Consider the following 27,588-nt stretch of genomic DNA (forward strand, 5'->3'; position numbering starts at 1 on the left):
TTTACAAGGTTTAAATAGGTCAAATGAGAAGGACAATAACCTATAGTCCTCTGTAATAGTCTGAGCCAATTTGGAAAATGAAAATTATATTAAATTCTAAACTGATCCTTTCTATGCTTTCACAATTTGGGCCCTAAATTATGACAGCATATCAAGATTCACATTCAGAGGGATAGCTAAAAATAAGCTTATATATTCCCAGGAATCAATTCACAATTTAGAGTATATTATAAATACAGAGGAGGAGCAGCTTTATAAGTAGGAAACAAATAGAAGAATTTCTTAAAACATTTCAGAAAAATTCAAAAAATCAAGGATATAATTTTATTAATGCAATAAATGCACAAAATGACCAGTAGGATATGTTCATATGATAATGGAACAGCTTGTAAGCTTACATTGTAAATTGAATTCTAAACAAAGAGTAGCAAGGATAACACAGACTCATAGAAAAAACCCATCTAGTTATTAAAAATCTGAAACACGTAATGAATTCCTGTATCATATACTGAGTCCAAAGCTTTTGTAAAGATGAACTTTAGAGAAAATAAGAACTACAAGGGTTAATCTCTGTTATTGCGGTCCTAAGGAAATCACGAAATAACGGTGTTTCCTGTGTCTAATTTGAGTTTACTGCTCACTGCAAGCATGGATATTATGGTGACTGAAATAGGGCTATACATCCAACAAAACTGTAAGTTCAAGTTTTCGTATTAAAACTTCTCATTGGTGGAATTGGTGTTCATAGAATTACTACTCAGGAGGGGAAAAGGAGAAAAAGAAGGTTATTACTTTATCTGTTTCCAGAGATACGGTTCTCAATGAAGAGGAAATTGACAATTTGTAGCTAGTCTGATCTGAACATAGCTCTGAAATAATAGCAACCTAAATTTCTTTAGTACTGATTTTCAACTGTGCCATTTGGGGTTTGAGAACCAAAAATGCTGGAACTCTATACAAGAATATACAAAACTATAAATCTTTAAGAGGCAGGGAAGGAAGTTTGAAAGTTGTAGATAAGACGTGAAAGGGAAAATTAAAACTGTTACTTCATTATACGGCAACACATCCCAATAGAGAGCCAGGAAGTGAACATCAGCACTAGTTATTTTAAACAACGTCACAATAAACAGTGTTTTAGATGGCATATAATATAGAACCCTTTCATAGTAAATATCTGGAATAATTATGCAATTTTCAAAGAACACATACACGGACGCACACCTAAAAAATTAAACTAAAAGTGCTTGCATTTCTGGTGAAAGCAATGTACCAGAAATCAAAAACAATCAGATATTTAACATTACGTCACAAATCAAACAAACATTGCTTAATGAAATAAATACAATCCTGGGAAAAAAAAAAACCACTCCTTTGAGATTTACTACCACTGCAGTTGATAGACAATCTCGCGGGGTAACCTTAAAGCACTAATTTAAAACCTAAAGAAATGATTCCTTAATAATTAGCTGGTTTAATATATGCCATTTATCACAGGACACACAGCACACTAATAGACATAAAATTAAAACAGTAACCTAATCCTGATAAGTAGAAACTTAAAGCTCAGAGAGGAAGCAAGATATTTCTCAATGTAGTTCAAAACCTAGCATGGAATTTTGCCACGTGTAAGGAGTTGTTTAGGGTTCAAAACAAAAAACATAAAATAAATATTCCAGTAGCCAATACAAGTCACAGCACACAAACAGAAAAGGAAAACCACACTCATACACAGACACAGTTATTGTCCCACATACAGAGGTGTCCCTGTGTATTGAGGACAAAATCTTAATCCTAAATTTGGTAAAATAAGCATTTTAAATTAGAGCTAATCTAACAGGCCATGAAAGTATACAAAGGCAGCTCAATAGTAATACATACAATAAATGAAAATATACTCACGATTCGTGCAATGTAATCTCCAGCACAGAAAATCAATTGAGAAGGAGGACAGTTGGCGGGATCACTATGCCCTCCGAACTCTCGGTGGCATAGGGAGGTCAACCGCAAAATAGAAAGGTTGTTTCGGACGGAAAGTTCTTACCAGAGATCCGAATAGATGTCAGATCACCAGTATCTGGTGTTGGGTGCGGAGAGGAAGATATGATATAAGGGGTAGTGAACAACATCACCCCAATATGTATAATAACGGGACCTAGTGAGCAAGTGGTCTACAAATAAGCTCCAGACCTATAATCTGCTATAGAAAAAAATGAACTAGATAATAATAATATATATATGACCAGACCTAGAACCTGGTACAAGGTTAGTGGTTCAAAAGGCAGCTTCGGAGATAGCAGGGAGACCTAGAATGATAAGTGCTAAAGTTTACAAAAACATGCAATGATTATCCTGATAGTAGAACATACAGAGACATAACACAATCATACTCACGGCATCTATTAATGTACTCCAATATAGGGACCCGAAATAAAAATTACTAATTGGCGGAAAGCTCAACGCTTTAACCGCAAGTGACATTAGGAGAAAGCAAGCACAAAAACTGCAAACAGAAATGCAACTAAAGAGTGGGTATATAAGTGAATAAATACTAGTGTCCGCTTACGTATGTATCCTACTCTAAAATAAAGAAACTGTTTCCCCAGGGTTAGGCCTTCTACAACTAGGATTCTGCTCTACTAGCCGCCAAGATTCAGCTCCATTGGCCATGATTCACTCCAATGGTAGAACCCTCAAAGAGGGGAGGCTACTACCCCTGAACAGGGTCCAGGAAGCTGCGAAACTAGTTCCCTGAACTCGGAGAAACAGATACCCTATGGTTTTTTCGCTGGTTAGGAAGATTCTGCTCTATTCAAATGAAGATTCCACTCAATTCAACTAACCTCCACAGGATATTTTAATATACAGCTAACAATTTACGAATGAAGATTCTGCTCAATTCAACTGAAGATTCTACTCGATTCAACAAACCAAAATACACTTAAGAATTTAGAATCGCCCGAGTCACATTGTCACAATCTCAACCAATGTCCTTAGGGTCCCTTTATTGTCACGGCGATCTGTATACAAGTAACCCCAATGTGGGCAATAATGCCGAATCCGCAGGCCACTCCGGAAAATGGAATGGAATTCTGCTTTAAATCTAATAATTGAGATACCGTCATCCATTGAAGGAATCACCTCCAATGGGTGTAAGCCCCAGGCATCGATATCAAACCCAATAGTTTATAGCGTGACACTGGTATACAAGAAATCAGCAATAAAAAGCAGAATAAAATATAGTCTATCCCAGGGAATGAGCCCCTGAAACAAACTGCAAAGATAGTAAAAATAACAATAGATCTTATGAAAAAAAAGAAATTGAAAGAAAGATTTGTAACACTGAACACATGTAAGCTCTTGGGGGACTGGTACAACCATAAAAGAGCCATTAGTTGGAACACATTAGTCAGAACAAAAAATGTGAAAAATTTCCCGTTCATCCTTCGCTATGACAATATGTTTTCCACCTCAAACAACCAGAACTCCCTCCAAACACTTTCCTATGTCATTGGTGCCCACATGTACCAAGACAGGGCTCCTCCCAGCATCCTATTCTAGGTGATACGAGAGTTGCCACCTTCGCACCAGGCAGGCAAGTGGCCAGGCGATCCTCACATCTACCAGCCACCCAGTATCTATATGCTAATAGCACCAACTACACCAGCCATCCTAACCTTTCCTCCTGGGCAGAAGCTCCTGGAGACACATCCTCCATGCTGAGAGGATATTGCATCCCCTGGTGGGTGGTCCTGGCTACAGTATTACTTCCAGCTGCACAAGGCGATACTCTCCTTTAGAATACCTCCTCCTCCAAGGTCAGCATAGGGGCTGCCAGACTGGAGGGGGGATTCTTTACAACATCCCTTAGGCCTTCTTATGTACCTCTCTGTCTCCCTCAGCTTCTACAAGTCTGGTACTCTAGCCTCAAGAGAATGGACTCGAGCAAGCAAGAGGGGTGTTACCCAGTCTTTTGCATCGAGCACACACATATAATTTCTCACCAACTGGGAGATACTTACATGTGACACTCAATGCAAAAGACTGGGTAACACCCCTCTTGCTTCTAGACTACTGTCTGCATCCTAAGTATTACAGAGTTGTTGAATTAAAACTTCTTAAGATTCTAGGGATTATCAGATGAATCTAAGAGCCTTAAAAATTATATGTTATAATATGTAATCTATTAGAGTTTGCTTCTCAGAAACTAATAAATGCAATTAGAATTCTAATGAAAAACTCTCCTCTTGTTGTCTTAATTAGAATAATGATTATAAATGAAGAGTTCAGCTAGGGGTGTGTGGGAATTAGGACTGAACTAGGACTCTGCTGTGCCTTCTAGAGTTTGTTATTGCTGTGGCAGAAAACTCAAGTTTTAAAACTATGGGGAAAAGGATATGGACACTAGTTAATAAAATTTGCTGCTGCTTTTTTTATTTTATTTTTTTTTAATTCTGTATTTATCAGTAACCAATTCCTCTTTTAAACCCAATCTTTAAGTTAAGTTACCAAGCACAGAGCAAAAATAATGTCTCTTACCCAGAGAAATGTCTCTTTCTCTCAGAACTTCTCAGCACAAACAGAACCCCTTGTATTTTGGACTGCGGAACATGGGAAATTTCATTGTGCATGTGCGTAACGTCCCCTGTTCCCTCGAGTGTAGGTCTTTCATGTGTATGAATAGCGTGCACACATGGCAAGGGAAACTTTTCAAAAGCCATCCACCTGAGTGCGTTTGCTGATTGAAAAATGTTCAAGTACATTTCAGATCAACAACACAGATAGGGCTAGATTCTATATATGGTGCCTAAAAATTCCCCTTGGGAAAAAATATGCCTAGGCACATTCTCTATAGTACACCTAAATTTTATAGAATAGGCTTAAATTTCTGCACGGTATATAGAATTATACCGAGCGTCTCTCCATATAACCAAATTTAGTCACAGCAATTGACGTAAATTCCGATGCATAGATTAGGTGCTGGGTGGGTGTATTCTGTAATAGTGTGCTTAGATTTTAGAAATGCCCATGCCCTTCCCATGGCCATGCCCCATTTTCAACTATGCAACTTAGATGTACACGCACCACGTTACAGAATAGCGAGGTGGTTAGCGAGTTATGTGTTTGAATTTTAATGCCAGTTAGTGCTGATAATTGCTTGTTAACATCCAATTAACAGTTCTTATTAGCTAGTTAAACAATTAAATTATATACATTGTTATAGACTAAACTTCCATTTCCTTGTGGAAATTAAGGCGTGATATATAGAATTGTGGGGACAGTTTTTATCTGCATAGAACAGTGATGGCGAACCTATGGCACGCGTGCCGTCGCTCAGGCAATCAGGCCTCCCTCCCACCCGGCACCAGGCACCTGAGCACCAGGTCGCCCCCCCCCCCTCCGAGCACCAGGGCCCCCCTCCGAAATTTAAAAGTCAAACCTGGTCTGGGTTAAGGCAGCAGCGGCAGTGAAAAGCGCTGGCTCGGCGTGCCTTCAGCCTTGCCTTCTGTCTCTCAAGCATTGGTCCCGCCCAGTTAGCTTTGATCTAAAGTTAGAACAGCCTTTTTGCTGTCCTAACTTTAGCCACTTACTTAACCGGTTAATGGTTTGAATATGGCCATTAACCAGTTAGGTCCCAGCTCCTCCCAAGTATCAGCCATGGCCCGCCCCAGTACTAACCAGACAATTCAGGGGCGGCCTGTGATGATATTCAGTATCTCTGTCTGGTTTAGTGCTCTGAATATCAACACTTAGCAAGTTGTAAGCAATTTAACCAGGCACAAGCCTCTTCTGCCCTGTTAAATTGCTTTAAATATCAGGTAGTTTGTATGTGAACAATAACGCCTCCTCTCAGTCTGGGTAAGCTTACAATTTTATAAAAGCATATTTCTAGGAGGAAATGCCTCATGTAAAAGGTTTAACTACCATCCAAGATGGTAATTTCATAATAGGGGTGTCTATGTATATTTAAAGCAAAAAATAAAATAAACAAGGGAATAAAACAATATATATTAAATTTTAAAAAAGTCAACTCAATAATTATATAAGAGAAGACAAGAACAAAATGTATTTTTCAAATTTCATTGAATTATTTATGTATCAAAACTTAAGTTACAAATTCTAGGAGATTATGTTGGCTAGCAATCCAGGTCCATGTCCAGTGATTGTCATATTGACATTTGAAGCTCATAGGGGGAACAGTCCATCATCCTTTTGTGATAAATTGTGTTGATATGTTCCTAGTCAGGACCCGTGCTCTTCCAAAGCCTGTTTGTTGCACACATACCTTCAGTTAAAGTTGTTCTTTATGCACAAGCGCGTACTCAATAGTGTCATGGATTACTGGAGGAATGCAGAATGGAACCGATTTCTGGTTGAATGGGTTTTTTTCTGAGGGAATAGTGATAGGCGGGGGGATTAGAGGAATGTGATGGCGGCTGGTATGAATGAGCTGGTTTACGTGATATGGGAATCTTTGTATTAAGTAATGGATGGCAGTCTTTGATTTTATTTTCTCGTTTTGTTGATTGTATTTTGTATATTTTACATTTTATACACTGCATCTGTTGGGCTATTGTGACCCAGGAAGTTGGTTATAAATTAATAAATGAAATATGGGTGAAAGCATGCACACTCTCTTTCACGGCATGTGTAAGTTTGCCCTCGTTGGAAAGAGCAGGGCCCTTAGGTAGTCTTGGGACAGAAATAGAAAAGTATGGGTGGGGATTTAGGACCCTACTTTCTAGACATCTGTGGTCATTAGTTATTATAATTCGTTACCTATAGGTTGTCCACATTACCAGATTAAGTGACTTCAATTGATTCAGAATACGGCAATAAATCTAAAATGATCATGTTCAACCTTTGTTGCAAGAACAGCACTGGTTACCGGCTATTTAATTTAAATTTTTTGATGATAGCTCACCATGCTTTTTATACTGGGATCCCAGGTTACCTTCACTGTTTGCTTATCCAATACCAACCCTCTTGCTCCCTGAGGTCATCCCAGGCTAATTTATTAGTAGTCCCATCATTTAAAACCTTGGTTGGAGACGTTCAGGCAAACAGCCTTTAGTAGACTTCTGCCACAGTTAAGAAATCCTTACCATTGGAAATCCATTTAGAGACTTCTGTTCAGAAATTTAAAATTGCCATTAAGACGTGGCTATTTAGGCAAGCTTAAGTGATTAATCAATTGGTATGAATCTGAGCTTAAAGTTATTAAATAGTAAGATCAAACTTAAACAGTTTTTGGTGGTAGTCTATTAATTTATTGTGGTTGTTTTTCTTTTCCCTTGTTATCACAGATCACATGGTTGTGATTGGTTTAAATTGTTCTATATATTCCTTTCCCTTTTGTTCCTGTTCGTAATTTTTATGATTTATTTTTCATTTACAGCTTTATATCTTGATTGTACACCGCTCTGATATGTTTGTGAAGTGCAATATATTAAATGATTCAAATAAATAAAATGGTAGCTGCCCTTAGTAAATAAGCCACTTAAAATATTAAATCCTTGCATGCATTTTGCCTGGGTATGAAAGTACCTGCTGTGTCCCCAGGTTTTCAGGGAAATCTCCACAGAAATCTTCCCCTTTGAAAATTACTTATGGATTTGCAAGTTTGAAAATTGCCCCCCACCTGTCTTTCATAGAGTACCTGGTGGTGGAGGAAGCTTGTGTTGCTGTGAATTAGGTGACATCAGAATTGGAATATATATTTTGTATGCCAGATGGTAAGGGGAAATATTCTAGTAAATGGTCTGTATCTACTATTTGGGGTTGGAGTGGGGGGGGGGGGGGGGGCAGGGAGAGACTGGGTTCTATGGTCTTGGAATATTTATTTGAAGAAATAGAGTTGCACAGTTTATGCTTGAGGCTTCTGATACTAGGTTTTACTCAATAAGCACTGATCAAAAATCCTGATGCAAAAACAATTAAAATAGGTATTATTGGATAAACACTAGAAAAAAGCACCACTTCTACTACTACTACTTAGCATTTCTATAGCGCTGCTAGGGTTACGCAGCGCTGTACAATTTTTAAACAAGGGGAAGGACAGTCCCTACTCAAGAGAGCTTACAATCTAAAGGTAGTAAAACTATGTAGTCAGTGTAGGTATCCCCTAGTATTCTTTCACCCCTCCCCTGGCTTGTCTTGTATCCTTTACTCAGCTTTTGTGCCTTTTCTGAGCTGATCATTCCTACATGCAAACACATTTGATTCCACCAGAAAAGATATCCAGCAATTTTAACCTATAGCATGAACACATTGATAAACCAGGGCTTTGGAGTTGGAGTCAGAAGTAATTTGGGTGGAGCTGGAGATGGTAAAAATATACAGACTCCAACTTTAGCTTCAAAATAAAAACTTACAACGTTATATATGGTAAATTTATTAGTTTATATTTACATTTTTTTGTTTGGGTTCTTTGTTCAAACTTCAAATAACTATATTTTGTGGCCTGTTAGTCCTAATTTTGTACATAAAGAAATATCCTGTGTTTCTGTAATTAATCAAATGTGACCATCTCTGAGAAAAGGTGAGCAAAGTCTCCAAAATGAAGTTTTAATGAATTCTGTTAGAGCAACAATTTGTAATACAACAGTCTAAACCCATCCTTTTGTATGGGGGGAAAAAAAGTTACAGAAGTTCAAACATAGCTTTTTCAGACTGCTTATGGACCCACGACATGAAGCCATTCTCAACACTTTGGGTCTGATACTTTAGTCACCTCTTCCCAGAGACAGTCACAAATTTTCTTAGATTTACTATACATAGTAGGAGTTGGAGTTGGGGGTCAGACAGTAGAAAAATAGGACTCTTGAGTTGAAGGTTTGGTGTACTGACTCTACAGCCCTATGATAATGTTGCGATGTTTGTACCCTCAAGAGCCCGTAATTAGCTAGAAAATAAACACCCACATTTACAATTTATAAACACAAAGAAAAGTTTGGGTTTAATGATAGACTCCAGATTTCAAGCCCATAGAGAAGAATTAGTTGAACGATATTGAATAATTTTGATAGTAGTTTTATTACTAAGGAGTGAAAAGTGGCCAGGAGAGTTCTTTATTACATAAATGGCCCTTAAATTTTTTTTTTCTTCTGGTTACTTCACAGTGAACTTAAGTTGACAATCCAAAATTAAGGATGAAATAATTTTAGAAGCTTCCTCCTTGCTCCATTGGTTTTCAGCTCAGTTGGAACTGTTGTCCTCTTTGAGCTCCAGCTGCATGAACTTCCACTATCAACAAGCCAGGATAGTTTAAAACCTTTCATTATGATCTCATGCCTAGCCCAGCCATTGCTGAGACAGTTCTTGACCTTGGGGCACAGACTACAGCTCCTTTGGGATGAAGATGTACAGATCACAAATCTATCCTCTAGGTTCCGCTATTGCACAGTGATCAGAAGTCCTTCCTCCCAGGGATGGTGAATGCTACCTTGACCTTCCCAGGCAGTGTAAGACCTGAGCCAGGAATTGAGACCAGGGCCCTCACTGTGGCAGTACACAGCCAGCACTGTTTTAGTTTGTTTATTTATTTATGACATTTATACCCCACATTTTCCCACACAATTTCAAGTTCAATTTTATTATTATTTTATTTGAAGGAATTCACTCAAGGCAGTGTACAGTAAGAATAAAACTAACATAAGCAATAGACAATAGCAGTAAAATATTCAAATAACAATACAAAGTATGGCATAGAGGCTCATTTTCAAAGCACTTAGCCTCCCAAAGTTCCATAGAAACCTATGGAACTTAGCCTCCCAAAGTGCTTTGAAAATATGCCTCATAGTATACTACTTACAATGTGTCTGACAAGCTAAAAAGTTCATAAGTTCACAATAAGATTATAAAAGTAAGTCAAAAATCCTCTGGGACATATGTCTAAATCCTTACCCTGTGAATCTGGACAGCCTTGAACAAGTTTGGGTAATAATGATACTCACTGTTTCCTTTGCAGGCTGTTATGCAGTTTGTTTACCAAAAAGGATCATTTTTTCCACCCAGCCCACTGATATCTATGTGTTTGTTCTGAAGTGCTGTAACAAGTAAAGTGCATTTGGGATCATGATTAGATGAAATGCACTATAAAAATATCAATTCTGGGTTTTATTACTTTTGTACTAAGTCAAGCCTCTTCCAATTCTGAACTAATGCAATGAACCAGCCTTTACTGATGGACAAACAAGAGACAGACCGTCTGCCCTCCTCATGGGACATCTGTTTGCTTTCATATCTAAAGCAGCCCGTTCCATAGAAGAGTTTCCTGTATTCTGCTCTTTGTGTGATCATCCCTAGGGCTAGATTAACACATGTCTGTTACGCAAGCTGTCAACAGGATGACAAGGCTCATTGGTTCTTATTGATCATAGTCTTGTGATAGAAACCGGCATTTACCTTCTGGTCTGGGTAACAGTTAATACAATGACTGTCTAGCGAGGGCTGTGGAGTCCATTCGGGGTCATGGAGGTGGAGTCGGTAAAAGTGTACTGACTTTGACTCCAGCTTCAAAATAAAAACATAATATGGTAAATGTATTATTTTGTAATTAGATATATTTGTTTGTTCAGACTTCAAATAAATACATTTTGTGGTTTATCAGTCCTAATTTTGTACATAAAGAAATATCCTACCTTTCTGTAATTAATGAAATTTCTCTTTGTTTTACTAAGACAAAACACAGAAGTGGAAGTCACCAAAAGCGAGTCCCAAAACCACTGGTGGGGATTGTCCAATAAAAATGTTTATGCTTCAAGTGCAACAATTGGAGATTGCTGTATTCTTTAAAAAAAAGCAGCATACAGGTGATACCCGACACCGGCCGTGTTTCAGCACGCAGGTCTTCATCAAGGGTCCTGTAATGTAGCAGATAAAGCTTATACCAGTGAGCTCAAATATATGTGGCCACCTTAAAAGTGCATATGATTAGGACAGCAGTACAATGCACTTAAATCCAAAATTCAACGCCATGATCCACAAAGACGCAAAGTCTTTACTCATAGACAATAATAGGACTTGCTTTTGGTGACTTCCACTTCTGTGTTTTGTTTTTTGCTTGCTGCTCCTTTGTGGAAGATTTGTTTCCTTTTTTCTGTTGCATTTCCTTCTTAGATTTACTATACATAGTAGGAGTTGAAGTTGGACAGTGGAAAAGTAGAGGAGTCGAAGGTTTGGTATACCGACTCCACAGCTCTGAGCCTAGCGTTGCGTTAGCCATTGCAAAAATTTGCATAGCTGCACATGTGGAGGACCCACACTGCACCCTAGCATGTCTTAGGATCAGCTGCCAAGGTGCTATATTATGAGGTTTAATGGTTGATGCAACTAGAAGCTGGCATCTTTGAAAATTTAAGAAAAGTGGTACTTAAATATATGAAATGGGCACAGTGTATGCATGAATATTGTAAAGAGAGTTGGACACTGCAAATATAAACAATGGATTGGGAGAGTGCTAAATGTTTGAATGAGAAATAATTTCTTTGAATAAATATTTATAGTAAAGACATAATTGGAATTTTTTGACTGGTGATTAGATTTCCAACCTTGGAGCTGATTTTGGCATGGTTGTGGAAATGTTATATGGAGGTCTTTTTTTCTCCATTTTTTGGTTTAGCTGATATTATATTTTTATCACCAGTACAAGACTTTTTCTCGTATATCCAGTATAGCAATGGTTCCAAAACCTGGTCCTGGAGGCTCCTCAGCCAGTTAGGTTGTGAGGATATCCACAATGAATATTCACGAGGGAGATTTGTTTGCAGTGGAGGCAGTGCATGCAAATCTCTCTCATGAATATTCATTGTGGATATCCTGAAAACCTGACTGGGGTGTCTCCAGGACCAGGTTTGGGAACCACTGCAATATAGTATTTTGAAGTAGATGCTTGTGGAGTGATATTTTGATTTGTGAGATTGTGAACCAGACTTCTGCCATACTTGCTCCTCACCCAGATGTGGCACTCAGTGCTTACCACACTGTCTACCAGATTGAGTTAGCCTTTGGTACCCTAGGCCTGACTCTGTCTTATTTCTTCCAGCTGATTGGCTCCCATGGCTCCTGCCCCTCTCTTTGCTGTGAGCAAGCACTTGCCTTTTTATGTTCCAACAATTTTTATTGATGATTCGACATTACAAATTTAACGGTTAATTCTGAAAGTATACAACTTGAATAAAACCAAACATATTATAAGCATATATTTGCAACATATCTGCCATCATCAACAGTTCTATCATTTTTGCCCTCCTTCCTCTCTGGCCAGGACCATAAAACCCAATTATTCAATTACAATATTGTAGTTCAACCATTGTAGAGTAAGAATGATCGGGTGGAATAGATACCTTGTTCTACCTCCCGCACAACAGCATTAGGCGAATGTATGTGGTCAAATCTTAATTATCCCAGTTCTCTGATTCAACCATGTTATATTGGGCCTCAAGGGCTTGTACTCTGATAGCCCTCCAGGACCCTTCTCCTAGATGTATTTGTGCTGTCTATAGGTTGGCCAGGAAAACCCAAACCCCCAAACAATCTAAATAACAGGCGGCCCACAGTTGGTCTTCGTCTTCTCCCTCCCCGGTCTTCAACTCCTGTTAGCCCTAATTTGCCCCCCTCCCCCCCAAATGCTATCCCGATTCTTCCTCCCCCCCCCACTACCCCCCCCCCAAATATAATTATGTTAATTCGCTCTGTGCAAACCGAGGCCTTCGGTACCCCGAAGCACTTGCCTTTTAAAACATTCTGGTTGCAGTGACCCCAGTGGTGCAGAATTGTTTTTGCCTGTTCCAAAGGAGTTGAAGTGTGTGTGTGTGTGTGTATGCGCACTGTTTATTGTTTTATGAGAGCCATTTTCAGTGTGTCAAGTGTGTTGGCCTTGGCTGGTAAGATATTCCATTTTTTCCAGCATCCTTTGAAAGAAGACCTTCGTAGGTGCTTTATTTCACAAACATGAACCACAGCTTCTCTCAGAATGACACACTGTTCCTTCTTGTTAGTAGTATTAGGAAAATGCTGAGTCTCTTCCCTTCTGGGGTCTGAGAGGCAGTAGTACTGCTAGTCTTGTTCATTTAAAATAAAGGCAGCATTTTGTTACTCTAAACTGTTTACCTTAAGGTTATCTACTGGACCAGTGGTTCTCAACCCAGTTCTCAGGATACACCTAGCAAGTTGTCAGGATATCCCCAATGAATATGCATGAGCTAGATTTTCATATAAAGCAGTGCATGCAAATCTAACTTATGCAAATTCATTGGGATACCCTGAGACTGGGTTGAAAACCACTGCTTTAAAGTCATTATTATAGAAAAGCAATTGTTACTTTTTATCTTAAAATTAGGGGTGTGCAGTCGAAAAAGTTTTGTTTAGTTTACTGCCTTGTTTACAGGCAATTTCAGTTTGTCTGAGTTTATTTTATTTTTTCAGAAGCATAAGCAGTGCGCTTTTTCAGAAAGAGGCACACTTCTACTATTACTACTTATCAAGACATACACAGTGCTGTACACTAAACACATAGGAGACAGTCCCTGCTCGACTGAGTTTACAGTCTATTCAGGACAGATTAAACAGGACAAAGAAAGGGATTAGGTAGTTATTTATTGTGGGAATGATTAAAACAGACATGGGTCTGAACAGGTGAGTAGGGGTTTTGCATCACAGGGAAAAAATGACATGGGATGTGCATTCATTTGAAATGACATATCACAATTTTAAATTATTGGATTACAGCACCAGTTACAAACTGCTGCTTAAATTTTTGAAACCAAACTGAAGGCTAATACTTGTGCTATGCTGTGGTTTAACTATAACGAATGCCTTTTAACTGCCATCTCGCCAAGTCAACCGGTGATATTTTGATACTGCCTCCAGTGCTTTCTGTCCATTATCCCTATGATGAAATGAGCAGGGCCTCCGAGAGACAGATCCAAGCCGGGGGCAAGGTCGCTTGCCGCCCCCACCCCCTTACCTTCCTGCGTCTGCTCCTCCCTTGGTCTTCCATTTTTCTATTCCTGTGTGCCGGGACCCGGGTATCGTGTTAACACAGTCACCGGAGTCCCAACATACAGGAACAGGAGAGAGACAGACCGAGGGAGAAGAACCTTCTGCCTACCTCCAGAAGGCTTGATGGCACTTGGCCCCACTTGGAGGCTGGGCCCGGGAAATCTTGCCCTACCCCCACCTCCTCCTCTCAGCAGCCCTGGAAATGAGTGCTGTGCTAATTGCTGTTTTCTTTTCTTTTTGATTTTCTAGAGCAGCATGCAGTGGATGAGTTGCTTAGGGCCTATGTACAAGGAGTGGATATCGATGGGCAAGTGCTGATATACCTGGAAATGGCTCAGGTAAAAAAGAAGGGTCCAAAGGCTATAAATATATAACTTCAAATAACCGGTTCATTAACCTGTATAAACAAGAATCAAATGGACCCAAACTGGAGTCCATTTTGATCCAGATAAAAGAAGGAATATGAAATAAGAGGGGTGATTGTTCTCTGATTGGAGTGGCAGGCCAGAGGTGACTTGCAGAAGGAGGAGAGGGTAAATGTATAGGGAAGGTGACAGTTAGTGCTGGAGCCCTCCTGGGACTTTGCTCTTCCATCAATGCTCTGTGAGGGCATTATCAGTCTATCTCCCAGGGCCTCTCTTTTCCCCTCCATAATTCCATCCTACTCAGAGAAGCAGTAACATTGCTTGCCTGCCTGCTTTCTTTGTTTTGGAAGATGTCTCGCTGTCCAGACTCCAGATATTTTCCACCGGACTTCCACTTTGGTGGTGCTGGGTTCCTGTTTGGATTACAAGCACAGTCTAAATGAATGTTGGTTGTTGCTCTTGACAAAACTAAATGGCTCCATGACCTTGTTAATTATATAGCAGCAAGTTTAAACATATGTTCTTTCACCAGCAAAATACAACATATGTATAATCAAATCAGTGTGTGCTCACCAGTAGAAAAACATTTCAGCCTGCTCAGTACCATTACTAGGCCAGGATTAAAACAAATGCAGACTAGGTACGTGCCTAGAACCCAAGTGTTTAGGAGGAGCCATCTACACGTACTAATTCAGTGGCTCCCACGGCACATTCCTAGCTTACTAAATAAGCCGCTGGGGTATACCAGAGTTACTACTGCATGCAAAAATCAAATCTGCTATTCTCATCTTCTGTGCATTGTTCTCATCCCTTGTGCATTGTCCTCCAGCCAACAGGGAGGAGCCTGCGAGCAGTGCTTCCACCTGCTGCTTCCTCATCTGCAGTCAGAACTCTGGTGGCCCAGTTTTACTGGAATTTTCACATGTGTTTCTATTGTGATGGGGGCTCAATGCATTTGTCTGCCTAAAGCCTGCCAAAGGATTGATCCTGTCCTGACAATTATCACAGTAATATTTTTTTTAATCAAGTATTGGCGAAATATTCAAGAGCATAATTTCTACCCAGAAATATTATACAGTGGGGAAATAAGTATTTGATCCCCTTGCTGATTTTGTAAGTTTGCCCACTGACAAAGACATGAGCAGCCCATAATTGAAGGGTAGGTTATTGGTAAAGTGAGAGATAGCACATCACAAATTAAATCCGGAAAATCACATTGTGAAAGTATATGAATTTATTTGCATCTGTCAGAGGGAAATAAGTATTTGATCCCCCACCAACCAGTAAATATCTGGCCCCTACAGACCAGGTAGATGCTCCAAATCAACTCGTTACCTGCATGACAGGACAGCTGTCGGCAATTGGTCACCTGTATGAATACACCTGTCCACAGACTCAGTGAATCAGTCCGACTCTAACCTCTACAAAATGGCCAAGAGCAGGAGCTGTCATAAGGATGTCATGGACAAGATCATGACACCTGCACAAGGCTGGAATGGGCTACAAAACCATCAGTAAGACGCTGGGCGAGAAGGAGACAACTGTTGGTGCCATAGTAAGAAATGGAAAGAAGTACAAAATGACTGTCAATCGACAAAGATCTGGGGCTCACGCAAAATCTCAACCTCGTGGGGTATCCTTGATCATGAGGATAGGTTAGAAATCAGCTAACAACTACAAGGGGGGAACTTGTCAATGATCTCAAGGCAGCTGGGACCACTGCACCACGAAAACCATTGTAAACATTACGACATAACGGATTGCAATCCTGCAGTGCCCGCAAGGTCCCCCTGCTCCGGAAGGCACATGTGACGGCCCGTCTGAAGTTTTGCCAGTGAACACCTGGATGATGCCGAGAGTGATTGGGAGAATGGGCTGTGGTCAGATGAGACAAAAAATGAGCTCTTTGGCATGAACTCAACTCGCCGTGTTTTGGAGGGAAGAGAAATGCTGCCTATGACCCAAAGAACACCGTCCCCACTGTCAAGCCTGGAGGTGGAAATGTTATGTTTTGGGGGTGTTTCTCTGCTAAGGGGCACAGGACTACTTCACCGCATCAATGGGGAAGAATGGATGGGGCCATTGTACCGACAATTCTGAGTGACAACCTCCTTCCCTCCGCCAGGGCATTAAAAATGGGTCGTGGCTGTGGTCTTCCAGCACGACAATGACCCAAAACATACAGCCAAGGCAACAAAGGAGTGGCTCAGGAAGAAGCACATTAGGGTCATGGAGTGGCCTAGCCAGTCACCAGACCTAATCCATTGAAAACTTATGGAGGGAGCTGAAGCTGCGAGTTGCCAAGCGACAGCCCAAACTCTTAATGATTTAGAGATGATCTGCAAGAAGGAGTGGACCAAAATTCCTCCTGAACTGTGTGCAAACCTCATCATCAACTACAGAAGACGTCTGACCGCTGTGCTGCAACAAGGGTTTTGCAACCAAGTATTAGGTCTTGTTGCCAGAGGGATTAAATACTGATTTCCCTCTGCAGAATGCAAATAAATTCATATACTTTCCACAATGTGATTTTCCCGGATTTAATTTGTGATGTGCTATCTCTCACTGTTACCAATAACCTAACCCTTCAATTATGGGCTGCTCATGTCTTGTCAGTGGGCAAACTTACAAATCAGCAAGGGATCAAATACTTATTTCCCCCACTGTATTACAAATATTAGGAAAGACAAGAAACAAATTCATATTCTTAAATACATCAATAGTATTTAATGTAATCAGTCATAGTTGAAACCCTCTCCTCAGTATGCAGCCGCAGCTAAGAAAGCAATTAGAATATTAGGATTATTAGTAGAGGAGTGTGGTAGCCGTGTTAGTCCACTCTTAAGGTTATCAATAGAAATCAAACAAATAAAACATGGAAAAGAAAATAAGATGATACCTTTTTTATTGGACATAACTTAATACATTTCTTGATAGCTTTCGAAGGTTGCCCTTCTTCGTCAGATCGGAAAATAAGCAAATGTGCTAGCTGACAGTGTATATAAGTGAAAACATTCAAGCATTACTATGACAGTCTGACAGGGTGGGAGGATGGGGGTGGTACGAGGTATGCATGGGGACATCAAAGCCATATCATTGATATTCTAACAGGATCACCCCTGTTAGATATCCATGATATCTTTGATGTCCCCATGCATACCATCGTACCCACCCCCATCCTCCCACCCTGTCAGACTGTCCATAGTAATGCTTGAATGTTTTCACTTATATACACTGTCAGCTAGCACATTGCTTATTTCCGATCTGACGAAGAAGGGCAACCTTCGAAAAGCTAATCAAGAAATGTATTAAGTTATGCCAATAAAAAGGAATATTAGGAAAGGAATTGAAACACAACATGAGAATATTATAATGCCTTTGTATCGTTCCATGGTGTGACCACACCTACGAATACGGTGTGCAATCTGGTCCCCATCTCAAAAAAGGTATAGCAGAATTAGCAAAGATCAAAGAAGGGCATGAAAATGATAAAAGGGGATTGGACGACTTCGCTACGAGGAAAGGCTAAAGTAGCAAGGTCTATTCAGCTTGGAGAAGATGGCTGAGGGGGAGATATGATAGAGGTCTATAAAAATACTGAGTAGAGTGGAATGGGTAGAGGTAAATCTCTTGTTTATTTTCCAAATATACCAGGTCTTGGGGGCACTCAATGAAGCTACAAGTAGTAAATTTAAAACAAATTGGAGAAGATATTTCTTCACTCAATTTGTAATTAAACTCTGGAATTTGTTGCCAGGAATGTGGTAAAAGCAGTTAGCTTAGCAGGATTTAGAAAGGTTTGGATAATTCCCTAAAAGAAAAAGTCCATAACAATTATTAAGATGGACTTGGATAAATCCATTGTTTATTTCTAGGATAAGAGCATAAAATCGGTTTATCTGTTTTCTGTTTTGCCAGGCACTGTTACCTAGATTGGCCACTGTTGGAAACAGGATACTGGGCTGATAGACATTCGGTCTGTCGCAGTATGGCAGTTCTTACATTCTTAGTCACGCTCTCAGAATAAAAAATCAAATAAGTACTATCTTCCAAGTTAAAAAAAAATTGGACAAAAAATGCACTTCACAAGGTGCCTATAGAAGGCAATTTTCAAAGTCATTACGTAAAATGGCATGTCTTGAAAATTGCACTCTCTGCCCAGCTAAAAAATCGTATGTACTTCCTTAGTGTGTGCACTTTTAGCCAGATTGTGGGAGTTGTTCCCAGAGTTGGGTAGAGGGAAAGGGTGTGTGTAGTTTGGGAGAAGAGACCATTCATTTAAATCATTTATTTATAATTTTTCATTTACAAGGGTCACTTGCAAACAGCAATACAGAAATGATTGCACATTAATACAATATAAGAAGAAAAATAATCCCAACTAGATATATGGATATATACAATCTTTCTCTTTCTTAGACCCACAAGTGAAGAAAAATAGGGAGAGTGAAATAAGACAAGGAGATCAATTAAACAGAAAAAGAAAAACATGGTATTAACCTGATTATCCCCAGATATTACTCATCTATACATTATTCCACATTGATCATCGGTTGGCTTCCTCAAGACCAAATACGGCATATAGTCAATTCATTTCATTGAGACATACTTATTGTCCAGGTTTTAGTTAGAAATAATACATCTGATTACATTCTCTCTCTTTTAAAAACCAGAAATTATTTAACAATACATATACTCAAGTCTCTAATTCAAATCCCACTGATTAAAGCAATCCCAGTTTTCACAGGCTTCACTCCTTTCAAAGTAATAATTAAGGAATATTTCTGAGGAAAACTTTAGTAGTCCATACCTGGAACTCGGGAAAAACAATAATCTCGACATTAATCATCCACAAAAAACATCCACCTTATTATTCAAAGTTTCTGGTCCATTATCATTTTCAAGAATCATAACCACTCTTGCTTGTACAGAACTTCATCTGTCATATCAATTTTTTCACTCTCAGAGGGTTCAGTCAAATTGTCCATGCAACTCTCCAATAGATCATATCTGAAACAAAGTTATTTACTACCCGCCATTAGGTCCCGAAGCGCCTTCCAGATGGTATTCAATGTAACCTCCACGGAAGCCAAAAACTCCAAGATGATTTCTCTTGAGGTGTTTAGGAGTGGTTCCGCCGATTCGGGTTCTGCTGTAAACATCCTCCGTTTCAGCATGCCTCTAACTCACTCCTCCACTCCTTTGGACATGGTGGTTGAATAATTCGGGAGGCGATGGAGTTGTTTTTCCAGTCCAAGAGCGTCAGACGCTCCTTCGCCGGCGCTAATCAAAGGACTTGCCAACCCTTTCATCTGTGGGCAGTTCGATGCGCAGTGGTCCCACACTTGCTGCTCAGGGGACAAAATGCTGGCCATCAGCGGCTGACGCCGGCTTGTCCCCTTCCTCTCAGTTAAGAGGAAAATGCAATTGCAAAGAAAAGAAACCATTCATATAGTTTCCATTTTTCCAAAGTATGTAAATGATTTTGCTCCCACCCTTGCAGCTACCCATGCAGATAGCAAGTGCTTTAGTCCGCGTATTTCACATTAGCTAATTTTCAAACTTAGCTACAAGGGCACTCTTTTTACCTTACTACTTACAACTATGCAGACTACACACAGTTGACTTCGTAATGACAGCTTAATTAAGCCGTAACAGTTTTATGTTCAGAAAACCTTTTGAGGAGAATTGTACAGGGTGCCAGTGGCATAAATACAAATTCTGGGCCACCAAGCAAAATTTTATAGAGAGCCCTCCATGACAGTGTGGGGAGGGATCCCTTTCTAAAGAGCAAGGAGTGAGGGGGAGTATGAGCACTGTAAGAGAGAATGGAAATTCAATTCTTGCCAGGTACCACAATACATAGTTAAAAAAATTCAGTGTCCAAGGTGAAAGTGCAGAGCAGGTGGTTCACCAATGGTTTACTTATTGCAGTAAAATAATTGTGCAACTACAACAAAAACGGGAAGATCCTTGATCTATGTAGGAAAAAGTTGTGTATTCTTGTGAAAATGGGAAGGGAAAGGAAATGGGACTTGATATACTGCCTTTCTTATAATAGTGTACATTGATAGTGTAATTGCAAAAACCGCCTTGTGTTTTTGCAATTACATTCAAAAGCGGTTTTACGTAGTATATACTGTACTTATTTGTACCTGGGGCAATGGAGGGTTAAGTGACTTGCCCACAGTCACAAGGAGCTGTAGTGGGAAGAGCCGATAGCAGTATCCTTAATTGAACCCAGTTCCCCAGGAACAAAGTCCGCTGCACTAACACTAGGCTATTCCTCCACTTACTGTGTAAAGTACATTCAAAAATGTCTGGGATGAGTTTACTTCAGTGTTGCTGTGAAGGTTCTGGGCCCCTCGCTGATGTGGTGCTGCATTCAACCCGACCTTCGGAACATGCAATCTGCAGCAAGAGAAGCACCGAAGAGCACATTGCTTCCTGCCGCTGTGGGGCATGTTTCATGAGATGCACGGCAGTTTGTGAATTGTGTAGAGTGCTGTTCCAAAGAAGGTTGGGTCATAGGAGGCAGCAACGCATCAGAGAGAGAGTCTGGAACAGAACTCAGGTGGCTGCAGAGTGAGATGAGTGTGCATGTAACTATTTAATTGCTCTGCTTTTGAAATTGGAAAGTCGCTGGGTCCCTTTTTTACTGGGCTTCCTTCCCCTCTTCACATTGTGGGGCTGCCTGGGTGGTTTATAAGCCACTGATGCAGCCCACCACCAGGGCAAAACGTGGCCATGTTGGGTTTCTTGATGCTATAGCTCCACGCTTTATAAGGATAAATTGTGTTTTCAAACATTCGATGCTGGTGTTTGTGTGATCTGCCCCTCCCCACCACATGCAGCTTTTCAAAATCACTACTCCTGCAACACATGGAGAGACATACACATGCATCTGATTTACAAGAGGATTTATGTTTAGCAAAACTGCTTGTAAAATTACTACGGGAATTCTCTATGTCCTGACCTGGACATGTGAATACCCCACTCCACTTGGTAAAATCTCCCTCAAATATCAAGAGAAGTGTGGTCTGAATGTGTGGTAGTTTACTCTGGATTTTCCTGCTTAAGAATCTATTGTGTTTGCCTCAGTTTTCCTCCTGTTCATTTGAGCGTCCAGAACTAAATACCATGAACTTTGATATTGCAACAATAAGACCCCAGTTGTATAACCTTCTCTGGTCCAGCCTTTGACAGTCCTCAGCTAGAGTCCTTAGACTGACAAAATAGAAATAAATATTTAGAATGGCTGTAGCCCAGTTGGACATATGATTGCACTGTACATCTGTGATCAGTATTCAAATCAACGTATCCCTGCCCAAAGACCTTACAGTCTAAGGATACCTGGGCAAGATGAGATAAAGTGAGTTTCCAAAGTCTCAAAGGCTATCAATGGTAGAGGCGGAATTTCGATCCTGGGCTTTCCAAGTTCTTGGCTGTTGCTCTGACCTTTAGGCCACTTCCTCTCCATGGCATCTCTTTTAGTGAAACAGTATGCCTGCAACACAAGTCCAACCAGAGTGAGATATCACATTGGAGGGATTGTAGCTAGGCTACTAATGTGATGGACCACTTAGTGTGTGTCAACATAGATATGCAGTTTTTTCACCACAGGTCTTTTTTGTACTGAGGCCGTCCTCGATCACTTCAATCCGGCTTTCGCCCACTACACTCAACAGAGACAGCACTCTCTAAAGTCTGCAATGACCTGTTCCTTGCCAAATCCAAAGGTCACTATTCCATCCTTATCCTCCTCGACCTATCTGCCGCTTTGACAACCGTCAATCATAAGTTTACTTCTTGACACACTGTCCTCATTTGGGTTCCAGGGGCTCCGTCCTCTCCTGGTTCTCCTCGTATCTTCCCAACGCACCTTCAGAGTAGTTTCTAATGGCTCTTCTTCCACCCCTGTCCCGCTCTCTGTTGGGGTTCCTCAAGGATCTGTCCTTGGAAGCCACTTCTTTTCTCGATATACACCTCTTCCCTGGGCTCGCTGATCTCATCACATGGTTTCCAGTACCATCTCTATGCCGATGACACCCATCTCTACCTCTCCACTCCCACATCACAGTCGAAAACCAGGCCAAAGTTTCGCCTGCCTTTCAGACATCGCCGCCTGATGTCCAACCAGCATCTGAAACTGAACATGGCAAAGACCGAGGCCTTGTCTTTCCACCCAAACCCTCCTCTCCTCTTCCCCCACTCTCCGTCTCTGTTTGACAATGCCCTCATCCTCCCCCGTCTCTTCAGCCCACAGTCCCTCTGAGTCATTTTCGACTCCTCCCTCTCCTTCTCTGCCCATATCCGCAGACAGCTAAGACCTGTCAGCGTCTTCCTCTATAATATAGCAAAATTCGCCCATTCCTCTCTGAACAGACACCCGAACCTCGTCCACATCGCTTGTTACCTCTCGTCTTGACTATTGCAACCTTCTCCTCGCTGGCCTCAGCCGCTTAGCCACCTATCCCCCTTCAATCTGTCCAAAATTCCGCCGCTACGTCCTTATCTACAGCGGAACCGATACTCTCATATCACCCACTCTCCTCAAGTCGCTTCACTGGCTCCCAATCCGCTACCGTATACAGTTCAAGCTCGTCCTATTGACCTTCAAGTGCACTCAATCTGCAGCCCCCCATTAACCTCTCTTCCCTCCTCTCCCCGTATGTTCCCACCCGTACCTCCGCTCTCAGAACAAATCACGCCTATCTGTACCCTTCTCCACCACCACTAACTCCAGACTCCGCCCCCTTCTGCCTCGCATCACCTTAGCCTGGAACCGACTTCCCGAGCCCATACGCCATGGCGCCCTCCCTGCCCATTTCAAGTCCTACTCAAAGCCCATCTCTTCTCCCTTGCTTTTGGTGCCTAACCACCTTCCCCATTCATGATACCTACACTGACTACATAGTTTGTTACCTTTAGATTGTAAGCTCTCTTGAGCAGGGACTGTCCTTCCCCATGTTTAAACTTGTACAGCGCTGCGTAACCCTAGTAGCACTTTGGAAATGCTAAGTAGTAGTAGTTACTAATAAAGTGTGTTGTTAATGTTAGCATACAGTGATGTGGTAGCACATGGTAGTAACTCTAGCTGTACGAATGCTACTTCCATAGCATCCTCAAATCTGGCCTGCCCTGGGAGCAGGAATTGTACCAGGAAATGTCTCAGCATATATCATAGTCCCTAAGACCGCAGTCCATCCCTATTATTTCTTCACACACACTTTGGGAATCAGTACTCTAGTCCCCAACTGTTACATAGTAGATGACATCAGATAAAGACCTGCAATGTCCATCCAGTCTGCCCAACAAGATAAACTCCTAGTATTTGATATGATACAACATATGCATACTTGATCATACTGTTCTCATGCATCACTGCATTAGGAGTAAAGTTGTATGTCTTGGATCTGGTTGTGCATAATAGATACCAAGTAAAAATTCAGCCTCTTTGTCAAGTTAGCACTGTCTCGTAATAGATGCCAGTTGAAGGGATATCCCATGCTTCCCTCTGAGCAGCCCCTTAACATAGTAACATAGTAAATGACGGCAGAAAAAGACCTGCATGGTCCATCCAGTCTGCACCTACAAGATAAAACTCATATGTGCTACTTTTTGTGTATACCTTACCTGATTTCTACCTGTCCTTTTCAGGGCACAGATCATGTAAGTCTGCCCAGCACTATCCCCGCCTCCCAACCACCAGCCCCGCCTCCCACCACCGGCTCTGGCACAGACCGTATAAGTCTGCCCAACACTTTCCCCGCCTCCCGCCACCAGCTCTGCCACCCAATCTCGGCTAAGCTCCTTAGGATCCATTCCTTCTGAACAGGATTCCTTTATGTTTATCCTACGCGTGTTTGAATTCTGTTACCGTTTTCATTTCCACCACCTCCCGCGGGAGGGCATTCCAAGCATCCACTACTCTCTCTGTGAAAAAATACTTCCTGACATTTTTCTTGAGTCTGCCCCCCTTCAATCTCATTTCATGTCCTCTCGTTCTACCGCCTTTCGCACCTCCGGAAAAGGTTCGTTTGCGGATTAATACTTTTCAAATATTTGAACGTCTGTATCATATCACCCCTGTTTCTCCTTTCTTCCAGAGTATACATGTTCAGGTCATCATGTCTCTGCTCATACGTCTTGTAACGCAAATCCCTTACCATTCTCGTAGCTTTTCTTTGCACCGCTTGAATTCTTTTTACATCCTTCGCAAGGTATGGCCTCCAAAACTAAACACAATACTCCAGGTGGGGCCTCACCAACGACGTATACAGGGGCATCAACACCTCCTTTCTTCTGCTGGTCACACCTCTCTCTATACAGCCTAACAACCTTCTAGCTACGGCCACTGCCTTGTCACACTGTTTCGTCACCTTCAGATCCTCATACTATCACCCCAAGATCCCTCTCCCCGTCCGTACCTATCAGATTCTCCTCGCCTAACACATACGTCTCCCGAGGATTTCTATTCCCTAAGTGTATCACTTTGCATTTCTTTGCATTGAATTTTAATTGCCAAACCTTAGACCATTCTTCTAGCTTCCTCAGATCCTTTTTCATGTTTTCCACTCCCTCCCGGGTGTCCACTCTGTTACAGATCTTAGCATCATCTGCAAATAGGCAAACTTTACCTTCTAACCCTTCGGCAATGTCACTCACAAATATATTGAACAGTCCAGTTAGCAGAAGTGGCGGAAACCCTGCAAAAAACTCAACAATGCCATTTTGAATTTGGCAATAAAGCGTCCCGATTATTAGCATATAAACTGAAGCAGCATAAAAGCAAAAATTATATCCATACAATAGAAGAAAACACAGGGCAAAGATCAACCACAACTAAAGAGATTAGCCGGGCCTTTATGGATTTCTATAAACACTTGTATAGAGACGAGATTTGCAACAGACCCTCAAACAACACAGACCTACCTGGAAAAGGTAGAGCTCCCCCAATCACCCCAGACCAAAACGCCATACTCTCGGCGCCGATAGAACTAAAAGAGATAGAGTGGGCCATTAGTAACCTACCAAAGGAAAAGCGCCAGGGGCCAGACGGGTTACGAATAAATTTTATAAGAGCTTTAGAAATCTATTAGCCCCCTTACTGACCCGAGTTTTAAATGGGATTGAGCATCAGGAAGAACTGCCCTACTCGTGGAGGCTGGCACATATAATCATACTGCTAAAGCCAGGGAAAGACCCGAAACACTGCGGTTCATACCGCCCAATATCGTTATTAAACACAGACTACAAAATCTTTACGAAGATTCTGGCTAAACGCTTACAGATGTTTATGCCGCAACTAGTACGAGATGACCAAACGGGGTTTATAGAGGGTAGACAGACATTTGATAACATAAGAAGAGCTATACATCTCATACAGGAAATCAATAACACGCAGCAACCAGCGGTACTTCTGTCACTTGATGCCGAAAAAAGCGTTCGATAGAGTTCACTGGCCCTACATGTTTGAAGTACTAAAGATAATGGGGATAAAGGCAGCTTTAATAGCATGGGATAAGACAGCTATATAAACACACTTACGGCTCTGATTTAATGGGGAATGCTCTGAAACCTTTATATACTGGAGAGAGGGACACGACAGGGGATGGCGCCCTGTCACCTCTGCTTTTGCCCTAACATTAGAACCCCTAGCCCAGGATTTCGATTACACCCCAATATACAAGGCGTCCGTATCGGACAAAAGACACACAAAATCATGTTATTCGCGATGATATCTTGCTCACTGTGACAAATCCCCAGGGCTCCATGGAGGGCATAACACAAAATCTGCAGCAATTTGGGAAAATAGCAGGGTTTAAAAATAATATGACTAAATCAGAACTAATGGCCTGAACCTGTCTGGAGAAACCACCAAGGCATAAAACAGCAATACCCATTGCGATGGCAACTCCGCTCATTGCGATATCTGGGAGTCAATCTTACAACCAATTTAGTCGGATATATATGAAGCAAAACTTTCCCCCCAAAATGCGGGAGCTATTCAAAGACCTAGATCGATGGGAGGGATTAGAGCTATCATGGATAGGCAGAATACAAGCGATAAAAATGATGATCTTACCCAAGATATTATATCTTTTCCATAGCACTGCCACTACCGATCCCCAATAAATTTTCCGACAACTAAAGCGTAAAACATTTGCCTATATATGGAAACATAACCCGCCCGCGAGTTCGAGCGGAAATGCTCTATCAAAAAAAAAGGGGGTATGGGAGTACCAGATTATTATCGATATATCAAGCAGCACAGTTGAGGATACTGGTAACTTGGGTAACGCTGAAACAAACCATGGCTTCAGATAGAAAAACAATGGGTGGGTATGCATCAACCAGCCATGCTGCTATGGCAACCTAGAAAGCGAATCAGAGCAATGGTGGCACTCTTGCCAATAGCAATTCAATTACCACTCCTAACCTGGAACACGATACGTCAGCAGTTTTGCCCAAATAGAACATATTTCCGAAAGATGCACATTAGGGGAGCACCAGGTTTTGCATGGGAAAAGGGAGATACAGTGTATAAACAATGGGAACAGAGAGGGCTAAAACAGCTAGGACAAATATGGGAAGAGGGGTGTATAATTATGGTACAGCCAGAGACCCCCCACTGGAATGGTGGAGGGCCCAGTCATAGAGCTCAGGCCATTACAGACCTTGGCTGAGTCAGAAATCTGATGGCTGACATAACTGGGAGCTTACTGGAAAAGTATGGCCTAGTTTGTAGCCCGGATTGAGGCCTAAATAAGCTAAATTAGGAAAAGTTAGGTCAATAGATATGGAAACAAAATGGAGGATTTCAGCACAAAATGGAAGCCGTATCTGTTACAGAGTGGAATTTTCTGTAATGTAAGTTAGAAAAACAAGTTGAGAAATGAGACTTTCCTGTGAGCAGGATTGTGGTCAGCCATGGTGTGAGAAAGGAAAGGTGTAGCTGGATGCAGGGTCTTGCTTAAGATTTGTGGTCAAGCGAGCTAAAGACAAAACCATGTTAGCAAGATAGAAGCTACTCATTAGCATGAGCCAATCAGTGACAACCATGACAACCATGACATTAGCATAGATCCAATCAGGTATATCTACTGTCATATTATCCATATCCTGAGGGCACCTATAAAAATCAGGGTATTTCCTGGTTTAAGCGAGAGAGAAGGGTTGGCACTCTCTCTCTCCAAGGGAAACCAATGTGTCCAGC

At 41.2% G+C, this 27,588-nt stretch overlaps 1 protein-coding gene across 2 annotated transcripts in view; it reads left to right on the plus strand.

Moving 5' to 3' along the window:
- The window catches only part of LOC115461226 (rho-related BTB domain-containing protein 2-like), a 259,612-nt gene that overhangs the window by 186,305 nt on the left and 45,719 nt on the right, over nucleotides 1-27,588 (plus strand). For both annotated transcript variants that reach the window (XM_030190910.1, XM_030190911.1), the window contains exon 8: nucleotides 14,254-14,342. In XM_030190910.1, coding sequence (XP_030046770.1) covers nucleotides 14,254-14,342 — 89 coding nt within the window. The remainder of the gene's footprint in view (nucleotides 1-14,253; nucleotides 14,343-27,588) is intronic.

This window comes from Microcaecilia unicolor, chromosome 2 (assembly GCF_901765095.1).
Source record: "Microcaecilia unicolor chromosome 2, aMicUni1.1, whole genome shotgun sequence".
NCBI classification, from domain to species: Eukaryota; Metazoa; Chordata; class Amphibia; order Gymnophiona; family Siphonopidae; genus Microcaecilia; species Microcaecilia unicolor.